The 19107-nt window shown below is 41.2% G+C and overlaps 2 protein-coding genes and 1 long non-coding RNA gene across 6 annotated transcripts; 2 read left to right on the top strand and 1 right to left on the bottom strand.

Annotated features, from left to right (window-relative positions):
* Positions 1-5111: 5111 nt before the first annotated feature.
* LOC147631529 (RNA-binding KH domain-containing protein RCF3-like) lies at positions 5112-8347 on the top strand. 3 transcript variants are annotated; one of them, XM_086808035.1, is made up of 5 exons: positions 5120-5337; positions 5901-6534; positions 6781-7317; positions 7409-7669; positions 7776-8347. In XM_086808035.1, the coding sequence occupies exons 2-5, from the start codon at positions 5971-5973 to the stop codon at positions 8127-8129; spliced, it is 1716 nt and encodes a 571-aa protein (XP_086664161.1). In that variant the 5' UTR covers positions 5120-5337; positions 5901-5970; the 3' UTR covers positions 8130-8347. The 3 variants fall into 3 exon arrangements, with proteins under 3 accessions (XP_086664159.1, XP_086664161.1, XP_086664160.1); XM_086808034.1 differs by having other exon boundaries at positions 5144-5440; XM_086808033.1 differs by having other exon boundaries at positions 5112-6534.
* Positions 8348-8837: 490 nt separating this feature from the next.
* On the top strand, positions 8838-9930 carry LOC147631528 (uncharacterized). The gene is made up of 3 exons (XR_015267309.1): positions 8838-9040; positions 9166-9237; positions 9722-9930. It is a non-coding gene; the product is annotated as an uncharacterized LOC147631528 (long non-coding RNA).
* A 2315-nt stretch (positions 9931-12245) lies between these two features.
* Positions 12246-17007, bottom strand: LOC147631527 (Melibiase family protein). 2 transcript variants are annotated; one of them, XM_086808031.1, is made up of 14 exons: positions 16700-17007; positions 16366-16528; positions 15696-15950; positions 15441-15594; positions 15209-15273; positions 14799-14962; positions 14448-14545; positions 14299-14357; positions 14080-14214; positions 13796-13992; positions 13554-13701; positions 13370-13463; positions 13228-13278; positions 12246-13111 (listed from the first exon to the last, which is right to left on the bottom strand). In XM_086808031.1, the coding sequence occupies exons 1-14, from the start codon at positions 16768-16770 to the stop codon at positions 12819-12821; spliced, it is 1947 nt and encodes a 648-aa protein (XP_086664157.1). In that variant the 5' UTR covers positions 16771-17007; the 3' UTR covers positions 12246-12818. The 2 variants fall into 2 exon arrangements, with proteins under 2 accessions (XP_086664157.1, XP_086664158.1); XM_086808032.1 differs by having other exon boundaries at positions 15501-15594; positions 16700-16966.
* Between the last annotated feature and the right edge of the window lie 2100 nt (positions 17008-19107).

The following is a 19107-nucleotide window of genomic DNA, read 5'->3' as shown; positions in this document are numbered from 1 at the left end:
TTATATATTAGTTTGGCAAGTTGAGGGCCATGTATACATATATGTATGAGTGTAACTAGTATCTATGGATATTATGTGTGAGATCCCTGTTCCCACCACGTAACGGATTCGGGGTACTAGCAGCGGAAGTAGAACTTCTTGCGCAAGGCAAGGTCCCACACTCGGGGCCTCGTCCCACGGATATCCGGACAAAAGACTAATCCATCGGTTTTTCCAAAACCGAACCCGGAAAAAACTTCCCTTATCCGGAAAGCACAGGCGATTCCTCCAGGATAACTTTTTACTCTAACGTAGTCAAGACCATTAGTGATCAAACTGATCCGACTGCACCTATAAAGATATTCGGCCAGATCAAGGAAGAAACTTGCACTTGGATCATTGGGATCAACGCTTTTTTCCCCATCAAGAGGCACAGTCGTTGATTCCTATCCATAGAACAATTACTATCCGAGATTTACTTTATCTATCGTAATAACAGAAATTGAGTCTCGATTGACGGATCCATCAGTCCAGCCTAACCCCATCCAGTCCCATGGGTTAGCCAACCACCCAACCACTGTAGTGATGGGATCCAATTAAGAATTTGGTTAGGTTTTGTCCCGGGTACCAAGGAAAAGAGTTCCAAGGCCCCCTAGCCGGATGTTCATGCAAAAATAAAACTAGTCACACCACTTACACACCCAATATGAAATTGCCTTTTCACAGATTCAACCAGTTTTAAAACAATCCTTTAATAAAACCATAGTATCAGTGATCACAATCTTCCAATTTATCCGGTTGATTCATAATTTTCCATCATTCCTTCATCATCGTATCTATGGCATCATTGGCAACCAGAAACGCTCATCACCTGTCCACGCAGGGGCCTCTTCAATAGTTTCTAGCCCATAATACTCAGCAATATAATCACGTATAAAAATCAAGATGAACTCTCGTTGAAGATCAACAAGATCAACCAACAGATTCATATAAAGAGCGATGGACTCATCCATTGAAGATCAGCAAGGTCAATCAACCAGATCCATGCCCGGTTTCAGAAAACAACTCTTACTCCTTGTTCCAATATCTTCCTCGACACACACGTGGGTATCCTAGGCGACCCAGAGCCCGAGCACCGTATGGTCAGCACCCTCTAGGATCCTTCGCAGGTGACCTAGCGCTTCACTCATAGGCCGCTTCCTTGGTCCCTCATCCACCGTACTGGAAGCTCACCATTTTAATCGAACCGAGGCTGGTCAAGACCTCGATCGACCTTGCTACGCGAGACGTCCTCCATTGACTCTCCGTCAGCAGTTGCAACTTTATCAGTTAGGTCTCCACGACCTTAATCACAAGATGGTCAAAATACTTTCCTAGCATTCTTGACATAAAACAGTCATTTACAAACAGCATTTACAAACAATTTACAATACAGTTTCTATATTAACTCTCATTTTTTCACATTATCCCTCATCAATCCACATTACTTATTCCATATTCCATTTATATGTATACTCATCCCATCACATCATTTTCTATCTCATCACTTCAGATTCCTTCACATCACATATCATATATTCACATCCATACATATATCCACATCCACATCCATACATATATCCACATCCACATCCACATCCACATTCACATCCATACATCCACACCTACATCCATACATCTATTTTCACATCCACATCTACATGCACATTCATGCATCCTCATCCATACATCCACATCTACATGCACATTCACATCCATACATCCACATCTATATGCGTACATTCACATCTACATGCATACATCCACAACCACATTCATACATCTACATCTACATGCATATATCCACATCTCCATGCATGCATCCACATCCACATCCACATTCACATCCATACATCTATATCTACATGCATACATCCACCTCTACATCTACATCTACATGCATACATCCACCTCCACATTCACATCCACATTTATACATCTACATCTACATGCATACATCCACATCTCCATGCATACATCCACATCCACATTTCACATTCACATCCATACATCTACATCTACATGTATACATCCACATCTCCATGTATACATCCACATCCACATTCACATTCACATCCATATATCTACATCTACATGCATATATCCACATCTCTATGCATACATCCACATCCACGTTCACATTCACCTCCATACATCTACATCTACATGCATACATCCACCTCCACATTCACATCCACATCTATACATCTACATCTACATGCATACATCCACCTCCACATTCACATCCACATCTATACATCTACATCTACATGCATACATCCACATCTCCATGCATACATCCACATCCACATTCACATTCACATCTATACATCTACATCTCCATGCATACATCCACATCCACATTCACATTCACATCCATACATCTACATCTACATGCATACATCCACCTCCACATTCACATCCACATCTATACATCTACATCTACATGCATACATCCACATCTCCATGCACATTCATACATCCACATCTACATGCATACATCTATACATACACATCCACATTCACATCCATACATCCACATCCACTCATCCCATACTCAATCTTATCACATCTCATATAACTCTTAACTCATTCTATCACATCTCAATATCTATTTATAGAATACAAGAGAATTCTTATATTTGATATAAGATTTCTTTACGCATGCATAAATTCTATTTTTAGGAGAATAACACTTTCGAAATAAAATCAATCTTTTATGCATCTTCCTATGCATAAATCCAATTTAGTAGGAATTACACTTTTAGAATAAAAGAATTTCTCTTATGCATCTTATTTATGCAAAAATTTCATTTATGATGAAAATCACACTCTTAATATAAAAATTATATCCTTTAAGCATATGTTTATGCATACAATTCTTTTATGATAAAAATCATTCTTTTAATATAAAATTTTTATCCTTTATGCATATGTTTATGCATACAATTCATTTATGATGAAAAATCATTCTTTCAATAAAAGAATTTCTCTTATGCATCTTAATTATGCATAACATAAAAATCAAATTCTCCATGATTACAATAAAATTCTTTTAATTAATCTAGGATGATAATTCCTAGAATATGGTAGGAAATCCTCTTTTCATGCTTTGAATGAAATTATTTTATGAGTAATTTTTATAAAAATTTTGCCATAGCTCCGCTACTATGACTGATAAATCTCAATTATTTTAAAAGATAAAGCTTATCATTAAGGAAATGATTAGAATGATCCCTAATTGGATCATTAACCCATAATGGATTGAATCATCAATATTCATAAACTAAAAACATAGAGAAGGCCATTAATTTGATTTTAATCATAGATTAATCTTGGATTAAGAAAAAGCTTTATGAAAAGCTTCATTTGGATTGAGAATAGGTCACGAGTATGACCATTTCTTTAGTGAGAGAGAGATATTACATAAAAACCATTAAAATTAAGCATAAATGTAAATTTATGTAATTCTTTTCTATCATTCATTAATTACTTTTTCAATAGCATTCAAAAACCATTCCAATTAAGCTTCTCAAGCTTGAGAGGGATTGAGAAGAGAGAAACATTGAGAGATTATAGAAAAGCTCAAAATTCACTACTTACCTTACAAATTGCTTGATTCTTTGTTCACGGTAGAGGCCCCCAACCAATCAATTGGTTTAGTATGTTGATGGAGCCACCAATGGAGATTGAAGAAAGAGGGAAGCTCCAATTTCTTACAAATTGGAGAGAATTTTAGAGAATAGTAAATATTAGCATTATTTCAGCATAGTTCTAGAATAGTAAAATTCTCCTCCTTTTTTTTTCAAAGGATTCATGTTCTATTTATAGGAGAGGGAGGCTCTAACCAAAGCTAACTGATTTCTAGAAATTTTTATTTTCAGTTTGGTTGAATTTGGACTAGATTTGGACCTAGTTTGGTTCCTTTTTGATTCGGTTTGGTTCAAGAGAGAGGAGAGATAAAAATATCACATTATTTTTGAGTTTAAAACTCATTCAAGCATGTGAAATATGCACCTCCTTTAATGGACTCCCCTTCCTTACATATGTGTCAAAATGGAATCATTATACCCAAAATATCTCATATTTTTAATATTGCTCATATTTTTTTACTAATAAACCTTGTACATTTTCAACTCTTCAACTTGTGTGAGCATTTACTCATTTTTTGATACCCAAAATATCTCATATTTTTAATATTGCTCATAGTTTTTTTACTAATAAACCTTGTACATTTTCAACTCTTCATCTTATGTGAGCATTTTGGATACCCAAAATATCTCATATTTTTTATATTACTCATAGTTTCTTACTAATAAACCTTGTACATAGTCAACTCTTCATCTTATGTGAGCATTTACTCATTTTTGGGTATCTTCTTTTACAAAATTGTATTTATCTCCTCCCTACACATGGATTGATGCTATTGGCCCAGAGGAACCTTAATTGGACCACAATCCAAAAATTTCTGAAAATCTAGACCCTTAGACTAAGTTCCTTTATACCCATTTCCAATTAATTCCAATTGCACATTGGAAAGTTCTTTTTGAATTTCTGTTTTAGGGGAACTTATTTTAATAAGATGAGATAATTTTTTATCCAAAAATATTAAAAATCTGAATATTCTCTCTCTAGAATATTTTCTCTCTCTCTCTCTCTCTCTCTATGTCAAAACATGCAGAGACGAGATCTCTTATAATTATGAAGAGGGAATTGATTACCGAGAAAGATGCTGGATATCTTGAGAGGCTGGGGAGGAATCTTACATTATGGGTGCGTGCGCATACACAGATACACATTTACATGTGTGTATGTGACATGCACACATGCATTCATAGGCGCGCACACACTTAGACATATCTTCCTGTTGTGACATGTATGGTTTCAATGGATTTCACGGACACGTAATCATACGTACATGTACATATATACGTACATCTTTATGCGTGTTTGTGTGTAACTCGATGTGCCTAGAAAGAAAGGGTGATTTTACACATTTTTTTTGCATGTACCTAAATGCAAAATGCTTCGTGGAGTGGTAGCGACACTAGTTGTTTCAAAGAGAATAAAGAAGGATCATTAGGTTAAACCTTTGAAAATCGGAGGGCCTCTTTTAAAATAGGCCTTTATATAAATTTTTTTGGCAACCGATAATACAGGTCCCGTCTAGTTCTAGGGTTTACCAGAACTTCTTGGTCTTTCAACAGTTCGTCGTCGTAGCCGAATCCGAAACCCCCACAGCCACGCCACAGCCACGCCCAAACACTTCCACTCTCCGTCTGTTGTTCCGTCAATCTCCGACAGGTCAGAGAGAGAGAGGTAGGCTGTACCTTCAGGTTCTGATATCGCAGCTGCAGCGGCCGAGTTCTTGAGTGTCGGATTCCCCTTCGACAAAGCTTTCTTTCAGAAGCTCTCCCAAACCGTAACCCTAGCTCCTCGAACCTAACTTCCTTTCCTGTCTGTTTGTTTTGTTTCCATGTCAAAGCTATAATCTTTTACAGAGGCTCGTTTCTAACCGTTTGCCTCGTAGCCAGTTCTTTGCAGATTTTCCTTCATGAACAAAACGGTAGTTATCTTAGCGGTGAAATCTTAGGGTTTTTAAGCCGTACGTGGTCGCAAACGTTCTTTCCTCTTGTTGCTGAGCTTTCCTTCAAAATTTTCAGATAATGTCCTGATTTTGACGTTCAGATACTTCATCTGAATAGAGCTTTTTAGGGTTTGATTGGAAGCGTTAAGGGCTTTCCTAGTCATGCGGCAGAGCAAGTTCTTACCTTGTTTTTCGACTGTCTTTCCTGTTTCCTGCCTCGTGAGAGCATGCTCGATTGTTAGGGTTTGGCTCTGCCGTATTCCCTGTTCAACCAACCCTCCATGTCCTCTTTCAGGTTGCTGGAAGCTTGGCATAGCACACCCTAAGTCCTTGGGTCGGGACTTACCGGTCTGTATCTTCTTTCGATGGATGGCGGTGTGCTCTACGGCTCTTCAGGGAAGCGCCCACATCACGATGTTGAAGGTGAAGAGCGCAACGGCAGGCAGAAAAAGCGAACCAGCCTGAACAATGAACAGTCTACACCGACTTCTGAGGATACAGAATATCGCATCCTATGCCCCGGAGGCAAGATTGGCAGCCTTATTGGCAAAGGAGGCTCTATCATCAAAGCTCTCAGATCGGAATGCAGATCCAAGATTAAAGTTGAAGATCCTGTTTCTGGCTCTGAGGAGCGCGTGGTTCTCATCAGCTCATCTTCAGACCAGTTCAGAGAGTCAAGCCCTTATGTTTGTTCTGCACAGGAAGCGCTTTTCAAAGTGCATGCCAGGATTGCTGATGTTGAAGATGACGACGAGCCTCCACAGCCAGTTACAGTCAGGCTTCTGGTTCCCAAGAACCACATTGGCTGCTTGCTGGGAAAGGGAGGCAAGATTATTGAGCAAATGAGGAAAGAGATTGGTGCTCAGATCAGAATTTTGCCCAAAGAGCAGCTTCCGCCTTCTGCTACTTCTACAGATGAGTTGGTCCAGGTGAGGCGATGCATTCCCTTCTGACACAGCTGTCTTTTTTTTTCCTGCAAATTAGTGTCTCTAGAATTTCGATTAAGGTCTATACTTGCATAGTAGTTCCTAGAAGTCTTCGAGCGCATCTTGATATGTGCCCAGTTCCTCTTAGATTCTATTTTATCTGATTTTTTAATGTCAACTTGGAGTAGTGTATCAATTTGTGGGCATCTTTATAATGCTCAAGTCACAGTGCTAATTACTGGCATGTAGGTTACTGGAGATGGAGCTGTTGTTAGGAAGGCGTTGTTTGCCATCTCAAATCGGCTGCATGAGAATATCACTGGTGAACGCACCCAGAGAGGAGCCTACATGTCTCAAGGTCCTGGACACACGATGCCATCGATGCTCGCTGCTGGTGGATTGTATCCTTCAAGTGGCTACTTGTCACAGGCAGGATCTCTCCTTGGGCCATCCTCCATTGGAGGCCCTTTGGCAGGCCTTGGATATTCATTTTCTTCTTATGGTGGGGTATATGGAGAGACTGGCATGGGAAGTGTGTGGTCTTTGAGCTCTGGTTTGTCCATGCCACCTGCAGTTGGTACTGCTGGTGCTAATGTGGAGTCCGATGGAGCTTCTGAGGAGGAGCTGACTATCCGGATCTTGTGTCCAAATTCCAGGATTGGTAGCATTATTGGAAAGGGTGGTAATGTGATTAAGAAGATGAGGGAAGACACCAGCACGAAGATTAAAGTTGGAGACCAAGTGCCTGATTGTGATGAGAGAATTATTCAGATCTGTTCTGCTGAGGTCAGTAGTTGACATGGTTGCTTGTGTTATGTGCTTTGGTACGTTAATTGTGTTGACACCCATACAACGGGTCTCTCTCTGGTGTTGGCAGTTTGTGGACAGCTACCCTTCGCGTGGCATTCAAGCAGCATTACAAGTGTTTCAGCGGCTTGTGGAGTTGCAGATGGATAAGGACAAAGATAACAAGTCTTTTATAGCCCGATTGCTTGTGCCATCCAGCCAGATTGGCTGCTTACTGGGAAAAGGTGGTAGTATTGTAAGTGAAATGAGAAAGATCACGAAGGCAAATATCCGGATCTCACCAAAGGATGAGCCTTCCAAATGTGCAGAAGAGAACGATGAACTTGTGCAGGTAAAAATTCTTGTTTTTTTAATGTGTACAATGCCTTGATGGTTTTTAAATAAGATATTTGATATCTGATGACAAGATTTTCAACACTGACATTGCTCATGCACAGATTATGGGTGACCAAAATGTGGTTCAGGATGCTCTCATCGAAGTTCTTAATAAGCTCCGCGGCAACTTATTCAAGGGACAGGAAGGCCGAGAGGTAGGCTCGGTGTTGCCGTTATCTGGTGCAGTATATTCTGGAACTAACATGCTGAGCAGCTACGGAGGCAGGCTTGACTCAGGCTCTTCTGGGGGAATGTATCCATTGACAAATATGGGTTACCATAGCATGGATTACGGTTATGGCAGTTATGGAACAGGTCTAGCTGGAACAGGGCTACCTGGGACTGGATTACCTGGAACTGGATTGCAGCCTTCCTCTGGCAGAGATGCCAAAGAGTCAAGGCGCCGCCAAAGATAACTGATAGGATGTCGCTGCCAAATAATTGCTGTGGCCTGGGTGTTAGCTGAAATGAAAAGAAACTGTGAAGTAATTTTTGTGGATATTTCTTATTTGGTAGCTTGAGTTTTCAGTTTTGTATGCTCGAACTGTACTCCTTAATGCTGCTTGGTAGAACTTCAACTCCCATGCTCTTTCGATGTTGATCTTTAAGTTGCTCAGTTAGTATTTTGAACCTACCTCCTGGTGTGCTGGATACTGCTTAGTAGGATTTTGATTCATCAATTTCTCTTTGATACGTTAACTCTCAACATATTGCATGACAGTCAATCCTGTTTTGATACGCAGCTGTTACCCTGCTCTGCCATTTGTATGCAGCCTGATGCCTGCAATCAAAAAGCTGTTTCTGAGTTCTGGTCCAAATGTGTTGTGAAGCCTTGTGCTGTATTTTATTGAACACACCCCCCCTCCCTCTCTCCCTCGGCGGCCCCCCCCTCCCTCTCTCTCTCTCAAAATATGCTGGTTTGCTGTGAAGGGATATCTTCAGTGCTGTCTCTTTCCGTTGTCTCTGCTGGGGCTCTGACACTTGCAGCTAACGTTCTGGATTTTTTTTGGGATAGTTAATTTGTATTGATGATCATGTGCCATCTTGTGGTCCCATCTACCCTGCTTGTTAATGGGCTTGTGCTTGTGCCTTTGCTTGCATCTAATTCAAAGTAAAGCATTTCATCTGCTTGGTTCATGTAGCCTGATGTTGTTAGCTCTGTTCAGCAGGTTGGTGTGCGCTCTCACAAGAAAGCTGTGTACTTAATCTTCGCGAGATGTCCTTGTGCTCTCTGTATTTGATCAACTTATGTGGCTTCTTTTGAATGTGCGTGCTTAATCAGAAGTTGATGATCTCGACTGAAGTTATCTGCAACTGTGTCAAGCATGTAAGTTGAGTTGCTTTTGTGAAAATTCTGTGCGTGTTATACCAGTTGATCAGAAACTGCTTTGACCCGTTCTTCCTGAGTGATGTAGCATGCAAGATGTGTTCTTCTGAATGCATTATGTACAGATGTGTAGAACACCGCTTCCCAGCCCCTTCAGTTCTACTTTGATGATGTCAAGTTTGTTCCCTGTCAAACATGTAAGTTGGTTCATTTGCTTTTGTGAAAATTTTGTGGGCGTTCTACCAATTGATCAGAAACTGCTTTGATGCGTTCTACTTGAGTGATGTAGCACGCAAAGATGTGTACAACACTGTTTCATAGCCTCCAGTTCTACTTTGATGATGTCAAGCCTGTTCTCCTGTTTGGTTGCAACCGTCCTCACCATTTTCCCCTAGTGCTTCACTTGTTTTGGCTGGTCTTCTGTCGCATGATTATTTAATGTCAACGCTGTTCTTCTCTCTTATAGTTGTGGAAGTCTCAAATCTGACGATTTTGCTCCTCTTTTCCATCTCTTACAACTCACATAAGTGAAGAAAGCCAGAGACCCAGGGCTATATTTTTTCCTTGATAAAGCATTTTTTTCCATTTTAAATTTTCACTGAATCTATGTTCAGCAATATAGCGAGCTCACTCATTGCTGAGCTTCTGTGGCCTGATCTGGACGTGTCAAACTGAAACCAGGGAAGCATGCCTGGTGGTCTTGATAGCAGTAAAAGATTGCTAAAGAAGCTCTACAAGAATCCCGAACTGAAGAACTAAGGGTCCCCTCTTTTACTTATGGATCATGATCAACTAAGCAAACTCCCAAAATGAACGGATGCTCTCACCCCCCTGTTTCTTCATTCCCAAGCTGCTTGTATAAGTATAGGTTGGTGGCAAATTGAGCTTGTAAAGTGGCCAATGTGACCTGAGAGACAGTACAAAGCTGATAAGTGCATGCCACCATTAAGCCGCATGATTATTGCCTTACTGAAGAAAGAAAGTGGAGAGCTTTACTCGGGAAAATGAGAAGTCCTCAACATGAGATTTATAATCATTACTCTCACCATCATCACTTGGAGAACACTTCGGGACCACAATAGGTAGCAAGTGGCTACCCAGGGCCCTTGATTTTAAAAGCATGAGTTCTGCACTGAATGGATCACGGTAGGATATTTTGTAAAACCAAGTGAATTCCCATGAGTGAAGAAGTATGAGTTCTGCACTAAAAGTGGACATGGTTGGATGATTTGTAAACCCAAGTGAATTTCCGTGAGTGAAGAGGAATGCGTTCTGCACTAAAAGGATCATGGTTGGATATTTTGTAATTCCAGTGAGTGAAGAAGTCTTTAATAATATGCCCGAGTCCCCTTGTAGCGTGTTGAGCCCATACTATTTTGGATATACATAAAAGGAAAGATTGTAGCAGAAGATTACTCTCCATTGAAATGCTTGTTGCTAAAAATGGCAACTAGATAAACTTTATCAGATGGATTATCTTTTCACACATGAGTACCTTGAGATGCATCCAGGATGACAAGTTGCCAAAAGCAATCTGTCCTAATGTTTGACACATGAAATTTCTCGTTCATAATTATCTAACATTTAAATTTATGTAACAAATACAATCAGTAACAACCAGTTTTTTTCAGCACCTAAAAACATCTTGATGTTAACGCATGAAATTTCTCGTTCATAATTATATAACATTTAATTTTATGTAACAAATACAATCAGTAGCAACCAGTTTTTTTCAGTGCCTAAAAACATTATGATTGCTTGCAAATCCCATTTCTTGACCGAAGTAAAACGTCTTGCCGTGGGTGCCCACATGTTCGAAAAGCTTAACCAGACGTTTTGACTCTCGAAAATGCAAGTAGAAACTAGGCCCTTGCATGACCAAAAAAGAGATCTACTCTATGTAAACATGACAAGAGTCCGTGTGAATGTGTGTGTGTGAGAGAGAGAGAGAGAGAGAGGGAGAGAGAAGAAAGAAAGAAAGCTATATTAACGTCTACTAGAGGCCGAACTCGACCTATGAGACAAATCAATGTGTGAGAGAGAGAGAGAGAGAGAGAGAGAGAGAGAAAGAAAGAAAGAAAGAAAGAAAGATTTTATTAACGTCTTCCAAAAGACCGAACTCGGCCTATGAGACAAATCGGAGTACCTGTATGGGGTATCCTCTGTCATCCCAACAAAATGAAAAAGTACTGAATAAAAAAGCTGAATCTGGGTGTGCAGGGGATGGAGCTCTACTACTAGGAGAATGCAAAGCTATATGCATGGAGTATACAATCATGATATGCAACCTAGCTAGCTCCATCCTGTACCATACTGGGGGTATAAAATGGTATACATCAATGAAGGGGGTGTCCACAGCTCCCTGAAGAACATGCCTGGGTGTGCTTTGAAGCGAGCCAGTCGCTCCGCACCCTCTGTGAAACTGAGCTCTGATCTCTGTCATCTCTCTTTGGTATAGGCGTGGTGTCCGAAAGCCAGGTGTCCTCCGTCTCCTGCGAGCTCTAAGTGTCTCTGCTCTCTGGAGAGTAATTCCTTGTCGTGTAGGGGCTGGGAGGGGGATGGATCTCTGAAAAAATGTAGTAATCTGTGTTTGTCGCCCCCCCTCTGGATCTGTCTGAGCCTGTAATAATGTCTCTCTATGGCACTGTATGTCTAGAATGTATCTCCCCAGTATGCGCTGGTCTGCTGCCTCAAAGATCTGGCGTAGGGAATGTGGCTCTCTGAATAAAATGGGATATCTCTCTCTGATGGCTGTATATGCTCTGCATCTGCATACATAATGCTCCTCACTCTCCACCTCCTCTCTGCACAATCTGCATACCCTCTCCTCTCGGGGGATCCATGCTGCTCTGCCAATCTCAATCTCCAATCGGTGTGATGAAACTCTGAGCTGACCAATAGCCACTCAGGAGCCGTGTGGTAAAAAGCCCTCCATGTATCTAGGCCTCTCTATAAATCCATCATCAGTGATAGTATCATATGGCTTTCCAACTCCTTTTTAATTGCATGGTGAGTGTGCATGTGTGTGCATGATACAACGAAAGAACTTCTTACTTGGGGAATACTGCGTGATACAACAAGAGGCTTTTTATGCGAGGGAATACTGCACATCTAAGCATGAGTTGTCCATTGGGTTAAAAAGAGAGTGCATTACAAAAATCATATGCATGTCATGTAACCTTACAAGTGTAGAGAAATTCCTCCATCATTTAAACATAGTGCTTTATTATGAATTATGGAGATATTTACATGATGGACATCACATGACCATTAGGCCATATAGCATTATTGTATCGTAATTACAAAATAATGGTAGCACACTAATCCTACGTGTCGTCGATTGAACTGCTATTAGAAGACAATCCTTGAAGTGTTAATAACTTTGCTGGTGCATTCCTTGTGCATGGACTTGCACACCTCTGCTGGCAAGTTGTAATATTTCTCACCATGATGCCAGATGATAAAGCAACCTTGCATATCGTGGATTGGTAGGGCTCATAAACAGAGAAAAACTGAAAATGGGCAGAACAAGATTTCCATGTAGGCAAAACCATGGCTGGACATGATTTTGATGATGGTCATTATTGCATCTCTAAGCAACCTTCTATGGATGTGCTGCGCATCTTTCATTGGAAAGTTTAGTCCCTAAGAAAGCAGGGTTACTCAAGCAGCAGCCAACTGTGGAGTTCTAAGTTGCCCGAATTTCAAAGGATTGCAAACCTATACGAGTGAGTGTATCACGTATGGAAATTCCTATGATCAATTTATATTTGACTGGTTAGATCAGGTTGCAGTCTAGTGAAAAGAGTGCACATCCATGAGAGGCTAGTCTGGCAGGCAAGCTACCCTTGACTATCCCAATGTCTTGGTTGCTCCAAACTTCTTGCCCACTACACTGGTAGCCGGAGCTATTGCTCTTGGAAGTTGCCATCTCCCACTGTTCTTTTTTTTCTTGCCCTGTGTTTTTTGCTTCATGGGCGCTTGGTAGGCCTGCCCCAACTATGCCAGCCAGTGGCACAGAAATGTCGACAGCCTGCTCTTCGAGGTTAAACAAGGCAACATAGTACTCTCCTGCCATGCAAATTCACCAATAAATACATGTGTTTTACATGAATAAGGAATCAATAAACTGTGCTTACAAATAGAAGGTGGCGTCGAGTTCTGTAAAGACTACAGCAATGCAATACCTTGTGGACCGTGGGCCATCCATATCCGGGTATTGATGCTTTGCTTTTGGTCTGGCAACAATTATGAAGCTGACATCAGCCATATATTACTGATGGTATGCCATAGTAGAGAACTGATTTAGAAATGAATTATTAACACTACCATTTGAGGTATTATTGAATTTCAACCCATTCACAACTGCACAGAGCTCAGTAGCGTCGCTGACAAGCTTCCCATCAGCTTTGACATGCCAGATCTGCCAGCACACATGACCATGGCTAAACAAGTAGCAGAGGTTTATAGAATGCCAACATATTCCTAGAGAAATGGGGTGTAGGCGAAAAACCTGATTCCTGTGTTGGGAACATAGGGAGAACCCGTATGGTGTGCTGGCTTGTGCATCAAGGCAACTTTGCCCATTTTCATGAATCAAGGCTCGCCCCGAAAGCTCCATGGAGTCAACAATGGCTCGTCGTGTGGTGATCTTAGGTACACTGTTCATACCATGTATTCATCAAGTCAGATCAGAAGAGCATAAAGAGGTAGCCTAAAAGCAAGGCAACCTGGAGACATGCATGGAGTCATTACTCAGATGCAGAGATTGCAGTTGATGGTTCCCAATATAGACATCCATCTTCTAGGAGTTGTGTATGTGTCCAGCAGAGCTGATCGTTGTTCCTTGTTGCAGTACCATATTTCATTCTCCAAAAGGTTTCTTTCGCACCTTTGCAATCAAGTAGGCTTACAGTGGGGATGAAACATCGTGTTACATTCGATACCTGCACCTGTTTAAGACATAATGCAAGTTCTTACAAAATTATGGCATTTTGAAGCTTCTAAATTGACGGGGTAATCAGTGTATCTTTTACTACCTCCATGTTGCCAAAGCTGTTTGCATTGATTTCAAGGGCGATCTGGTTTGTGAGCAGATTGAGAGTTACGTTATCTAAATTAATCATGTCTCCTCCAAACATCAGAGGAGATTTAGCCATGGCCCAGAGTGTCACCTGCATGTTTCCAGTCACGTTATATACCCAAGATCTTCAAAGAAAGAGTGTCGTCTATGGGATTTCACAATTTCTATGCTGCACCTGTGTTCTCTGCTCATCAAGTGTGAGTCGTGAGAACCTGTTTGGACCATGATTAGCACCTGTATTGAAGATCATTTATAAAATCAGACTGAAACATGTCCACATCAATCTGCACCAGGCACACATGATGAGTCTGCTTAAGATATAACCTGGATCTGTGAGATATCCTATAGGAAGCATATCCAAGTCTGGCCAAGAGAAACCAAGCAGGCCTGTAGCACCTATCAGACCTGCGGCAGCGAAGTCCCTGTGGAAAGCAAAATGCAAACTCATCAAGCCATTGATGGCATATAATGCCCAGTGGAACATTTTAACTTGCTTTGACGCTGAGTTCATATCATTTTAGGTCTTTTCAGCCATGTAAAGTTTCATGACCCTCTTGTGACAGACCAAATAGTTTACTCAGGTCCTTGATGGCTTTACAGTAATAGTTTACTCTAGACCTTGATGGCTTTACATTGAACTAAAAAGGAATTTGAAAAGGGGACAAATCATCACACCTGGCAACATCAAAGTGAGAATGCAAATCATTCCATGAGTCCCAGTCATCACTTGTGACTCTGTACATGTTCACAAGACCATTGGTAAGTCTGGCCATAGATGGATTTGCTTGAACTCCTGGAGAGATGGAGTACAGCATAGGTCGGCCTGTTGCTACTATGGCCTGCATCATTATCTGGCAACAGTCAGCTGGTGCAACATAACATAATCTCTGTGCATCACTGTGTGTGTGTGTGTGCAGGCGTGCATTTTTGTGTTTGTGTGCACGTGCACGCACACGCACGCATGCACGCACGCACGCACATATATATATATATATATATATATATATATATATATATATATATATATATATATAGAGAGAGAGAGAGAGAGAGAGAGAGAGAGAGAGAGAGAGAGAGAGAGAGACCTGTGACACAGTAGTGATCTCGTCGAGGCTCAGGTCATTGACTCCAAACACACAATCATGCTTTACTGTAGTCAATACACATAAATCATAAGGAAGTCTTTTGCCTGTGTGAAAACTTGTGAACACCGAGTACATAACTGCTACACAGATGCAAACTATTTTTTTTAAGTTTAAACCCATAGCTTCCTTCGCAAATAGTTTTGCAGGAAGCACTTGGTATCAGATATTGTACCATAGTCGATCTCCCAGGATGCATATAGATCATAAAGAGACTGTATGAAAGCTTTTCCACCTTCAGTGCTCTCGTTGACACTTACAAAGCACTGTTGCATCCAAGAGCAGCGCTGATTTTGTAGAGCTATGTCTCTTGCTCTCCATGTTTGATTCTGCATTGCATTGGAAAATCAATGCATGTTAGCACACAGTTTGGCATGCAAATCTGCATAGATGGTCATTTTGGATGCATGGGGTTGCTTATAATTGTCACCTGTGTTCCAAGGATAGGGGTGTTCTCTTTCACAGCTTGTGTACTTATCCCTCTCATGACATGTATCCCGAATTTGAGGCCCATGGCATGGACTTGATCAGCTACTGGCTTGAAGCCCTGGCCACCAACTGAAGAGGGCCATCGGGCAGGGTCGGGGATGGGTCGACCCCACTTGTCAATTGCATCGAATCCAGCAGCAGTGACAGAGGCCCCCCTTTCTCTCTTCCTATACCAGAGGAAGTCCACCACAACATACTGTAGCACAGAAAACAGCAAAGTCACGACAATGTGTTCAGGCAGAAACCATGATACAGATGAGTGGCAAGGTCGCGAAGAAACTAAGGCTTTTAACACTTATGTGGCATTATGCTAATGTCATTGAAGGTTAGTGGTATTCAGGGCTTATATGTGGGTTTGTGCACATACATTTGTGTGCGTGTGCCCCATCATACATGCACGTATGTATGGATAAACGTGCCACTGCACATATGCATGTACAAACGTGCGTTGTATGTATGTATGTATGTGTGTGCATTTATGTCCCATCATGCTAATGTCATTGAAGGTTAGTGTTTTTCTGAGGCTTGTATGCCCGTGTGTACACATGCATGCATGCATGTATGCATTCAAAGAGCAAAGAATGTGCATGCCAAAGATATTAAATGCCCACCTGGTAACCGAAAGGGAGGAGCTTTTCGGCTACAAGCTTTGCATTTTGAAGAAATTCCTCTTCTGAGATGATCCATGAGTAGGAGTCATAGGAATTCCAACCCCTTGGAGGTGTCGTAGCTTGGCTTTGACTGGCATACTCATGGACACTGCAAGACATGAGCCTGCATGGTAATTATTGCGTTCAATCAGCAAATCAGGGGCAGATTAGATTATAATTCTTTACATGAGCCTGAAGGGTCAATCAGCTAAACTAGCAAATTAGGGGCAGATTAGATTATCTATACAATTAAGATATCACAGAAGAGTAAAATTAAGCTGAGCAGAAATCGCACCTCGACTTGGAAGCCAGCAGGAGGAAGAGAAACATGGCCAAGATGTCGCAATAATAATTAATCATAACCATGACTTCCGAGCTGAATAACCCTAACCAATAATAATCAAGGGAATGCAGGCCTAATATATATAGTCATTTTATCGCTTGTTTACAAGATGATCGGTTCTCCATCAACATCATCGTCTCTTCTTCTCAAAGACATAAATTTTTTGCCTAGCAAGCACGTTAGCTACCATAGTCTTGCATCATCAGCCAGAGAAAGACTAGTAGATTTGTAGCTTACTATCGCACCTTACCTTGCAGGCTAGTTCTTCTTGTGGTACCAACTTACTTAAGGTTCACAATCATTTCTACTTTCATTTCAAGAAAGGACTAAATACTAACTAGCTCTTTGAAATTGGTGTGAAATGTGCACTTTTTTTTTTGGGGGTTTTTTGGGTGCATTTAGTGGAGAAAAGGTGTAGCATGTCTTTAGTTAAATGGGATGTGGGAAAATGGTATAAGGTGCTTTACACACCACCCAAAGGAAAAGATAAGTTGAGGGGGTGCAATTCTCAATTGTTGGATCCCTTCCAAAGACCAATGCGCCTTACACACCGGTAAGGTGAAATGTGACTGATGTCCTATGTGTATGGTAACCCACGACAATGCACTAAGTTGCCATGGCTCGTAACGTTGAAAACATGCAAGGGCGTCCAATCATGTTTTATGCTTGAGTGCAACACGTAGAGCAACATTACACACCAACCAAAGGAAAAGGTAAGTTGAGGGGTGCAAGATTGACTCTCAATTGTTGAGATAGTGCTGCCCCTTGGCATATAAGTGAGGTGAAGGGTGATTGCTATCCTATGTGGATGATCCCAGCCCATGACAATTCGTAAGGTTGCCATGACCTACCTCCCAAGGTGGATATGTTGAAAACATGCAAGGGAGTCTAATCACGTTTTATGCTTAAGTGCAATAGGTAGAGAAACTTTACACACTACCCAAAGGAAGATTGCATCTCAATTATGGGATCCCATCCATTGCCCCTTTACACACCCCGCTGAGGCGAAGTGTGCTTATTGGATGTTGAGGAAGGGGTCTTGTGGTGGTGTAGAGGCCTTTAAGTTGGAGATAGTTGTCAATGTCAAGGTTAGATTTTTCTTGAGAAAGGGTGTTGACATCGAGCCTCTAGACTTCTTTGGAAAGGCTAGTTGAGGTTTGTGGAGGGGTTCCTCTTTTTATGGGAGGACTTCCAACATAGAGAAAGGGACTTGAATGTGAAAAGGGGATTCAGTGGTGGTGAGGATCATTACGTCCTTGGTTTCAAGCTTTAGGGTAGGCATGCGTTCTTGCCAATTAATATGGCATCAATCCACTCTCTTCCAAGTATCACACCCGACCTTAGAGTGCACATACCAATTGATATGGCATCGATCCACTCTCTTCCAAGTATTTTCCGGCCTTTGAGTGCACCTACATCATCACATGTAGACCTTTTGATCAAAGAATCCAACACTCTTTATCCACATTTCACTAGACATGGCAATATAAAATTTGGCTAGTGTAAGTGCTACTTGGGCCTAGTGATTTCTAGGCTTCCATCTAAAACTTAACCCCAAAGTTTTGATTGTGAGGTCTCGGATGATACCCAAGGGTTTTAGTGTAGAGGGAGGCTTCAATCTCATACTTCATGAGCTTGGAAGAGAGAATTTCTATGTGGGTAAAAGTAGGAGGGGGAGAGAGAGTGGGTAAAAGTAGGAGGGGGGGAGAGAGAGAGAGAGAGAGAGAGAGAGAGAGAGAGAGAGAGAGAGAAGGAGAGAGAGACTCTTTAATAGCTCATTTCTATGTGGGAAACTAGTTGAGATTGTTTAAGATAACCATTAGGAATTTTTTGAGGTCATGTAGAGGGCCTTGTAATAAGGAAGTTTGATCAGAATATTCCCTCCAAAAAGGGCACCGGATAAATGCAAATGAACTCCAAATTCGTCGAACTTCACATATTTAGATTCTACTCTTCAAAAGCTATCCATTTATATATGACACGATAGGGTTCGGAGAAGGGACAAGATAAGATACCTAGAAGATTCCTTTTTACCTGGGGAAGATTCATGTAACGGGTTCGGAGAAGGGACAAGATAGATACCTAGAAGATTCTTTTTTGCCTGGGAAAGATTCACGTAACAACGGGTTCAGAGAAGGGACAAGATAGATACCTAGAAGATTCTTTTTTACCTGGGGAAGATTCACGTTACGTGAATCTTCCCTAGGCAAAAAAAAATCTTCTAGGTAGTAACGTGAATCTTCCCCAGGCAAAAAGGAATCTTCTAGGTATCTATCTTGTCCCTTCTCTGAACCCTATCGTGTTATATATCAATGGATAGCTTTTGAAGAGTAGAATGTAAATATGTGGAGTCCGACAAA

The sequence above is a fragment of the Cibotium barometz genome, chromosome 14 (genome assembly GCF_041138505.1).
Source record: "Cibotium barometz isolate CiBa-2024 chromosome 14, ASM4113850v1, whole genome shotgun sequence".
Classification (NCBI taxonomy): domain Eukaryota; kingdom Viridiplantae; phylum Streptophyta; class Polypodiopsida; order Cyatheales; family Cibotiaceae; genus Cibotium; species Cibotium barometz.
The sequence above is the reverse complement of the archived record's forward strand: the minus strand, read 5'-3'. Positions and strand labels throughout refer to the sequence as shown.

Bases quoted from the DNA above. Each gene is read 5' to 3' on its own strand.
- LOC147631527 (XM_086808031.1), bottom strand. From the start codon at position 16,770: ATGGTTATGATTAATTATTATTGCGACATCTTGGCCATGTTTCTCTTC. The intron at 15,274-15,440 runs GTACAATATCTG...TATTGACTACAG, and splicing joins ATCCTGGGAGATCGACTATG to TAAAGCATGATTGTGTGTTT. The intron at 14,963-15,208 runs GTCTCTCTCTCT...ATAATGATGCAG, and splicing joins AGATCACTACTGTGTCACAG to GCCATAGTAGCAACAGGCCG.
- LOC147631529 (XM_086808033.1), top strand. From the start codon at position 5,971: ATGGATGGCGGTGTGCTCTACGGCTCTTCAGGGAAGCGCCCACATCAC. The intron at 6,535-6,780 runs GTGAGGCGATGC...ACTGGCATGTAG, and splicing joins CTACAGATGAGTTGGTCCAG to GTTACTGGAGATGGAGCTGT. The intron at 7,318-7,408 runs GTCAGTAGTTGA...TGGTGTTGGCAG, and splicing joins TTCAGATCTGTTCTGCTGAG to TTTGTGGACAGCTACCCTTC.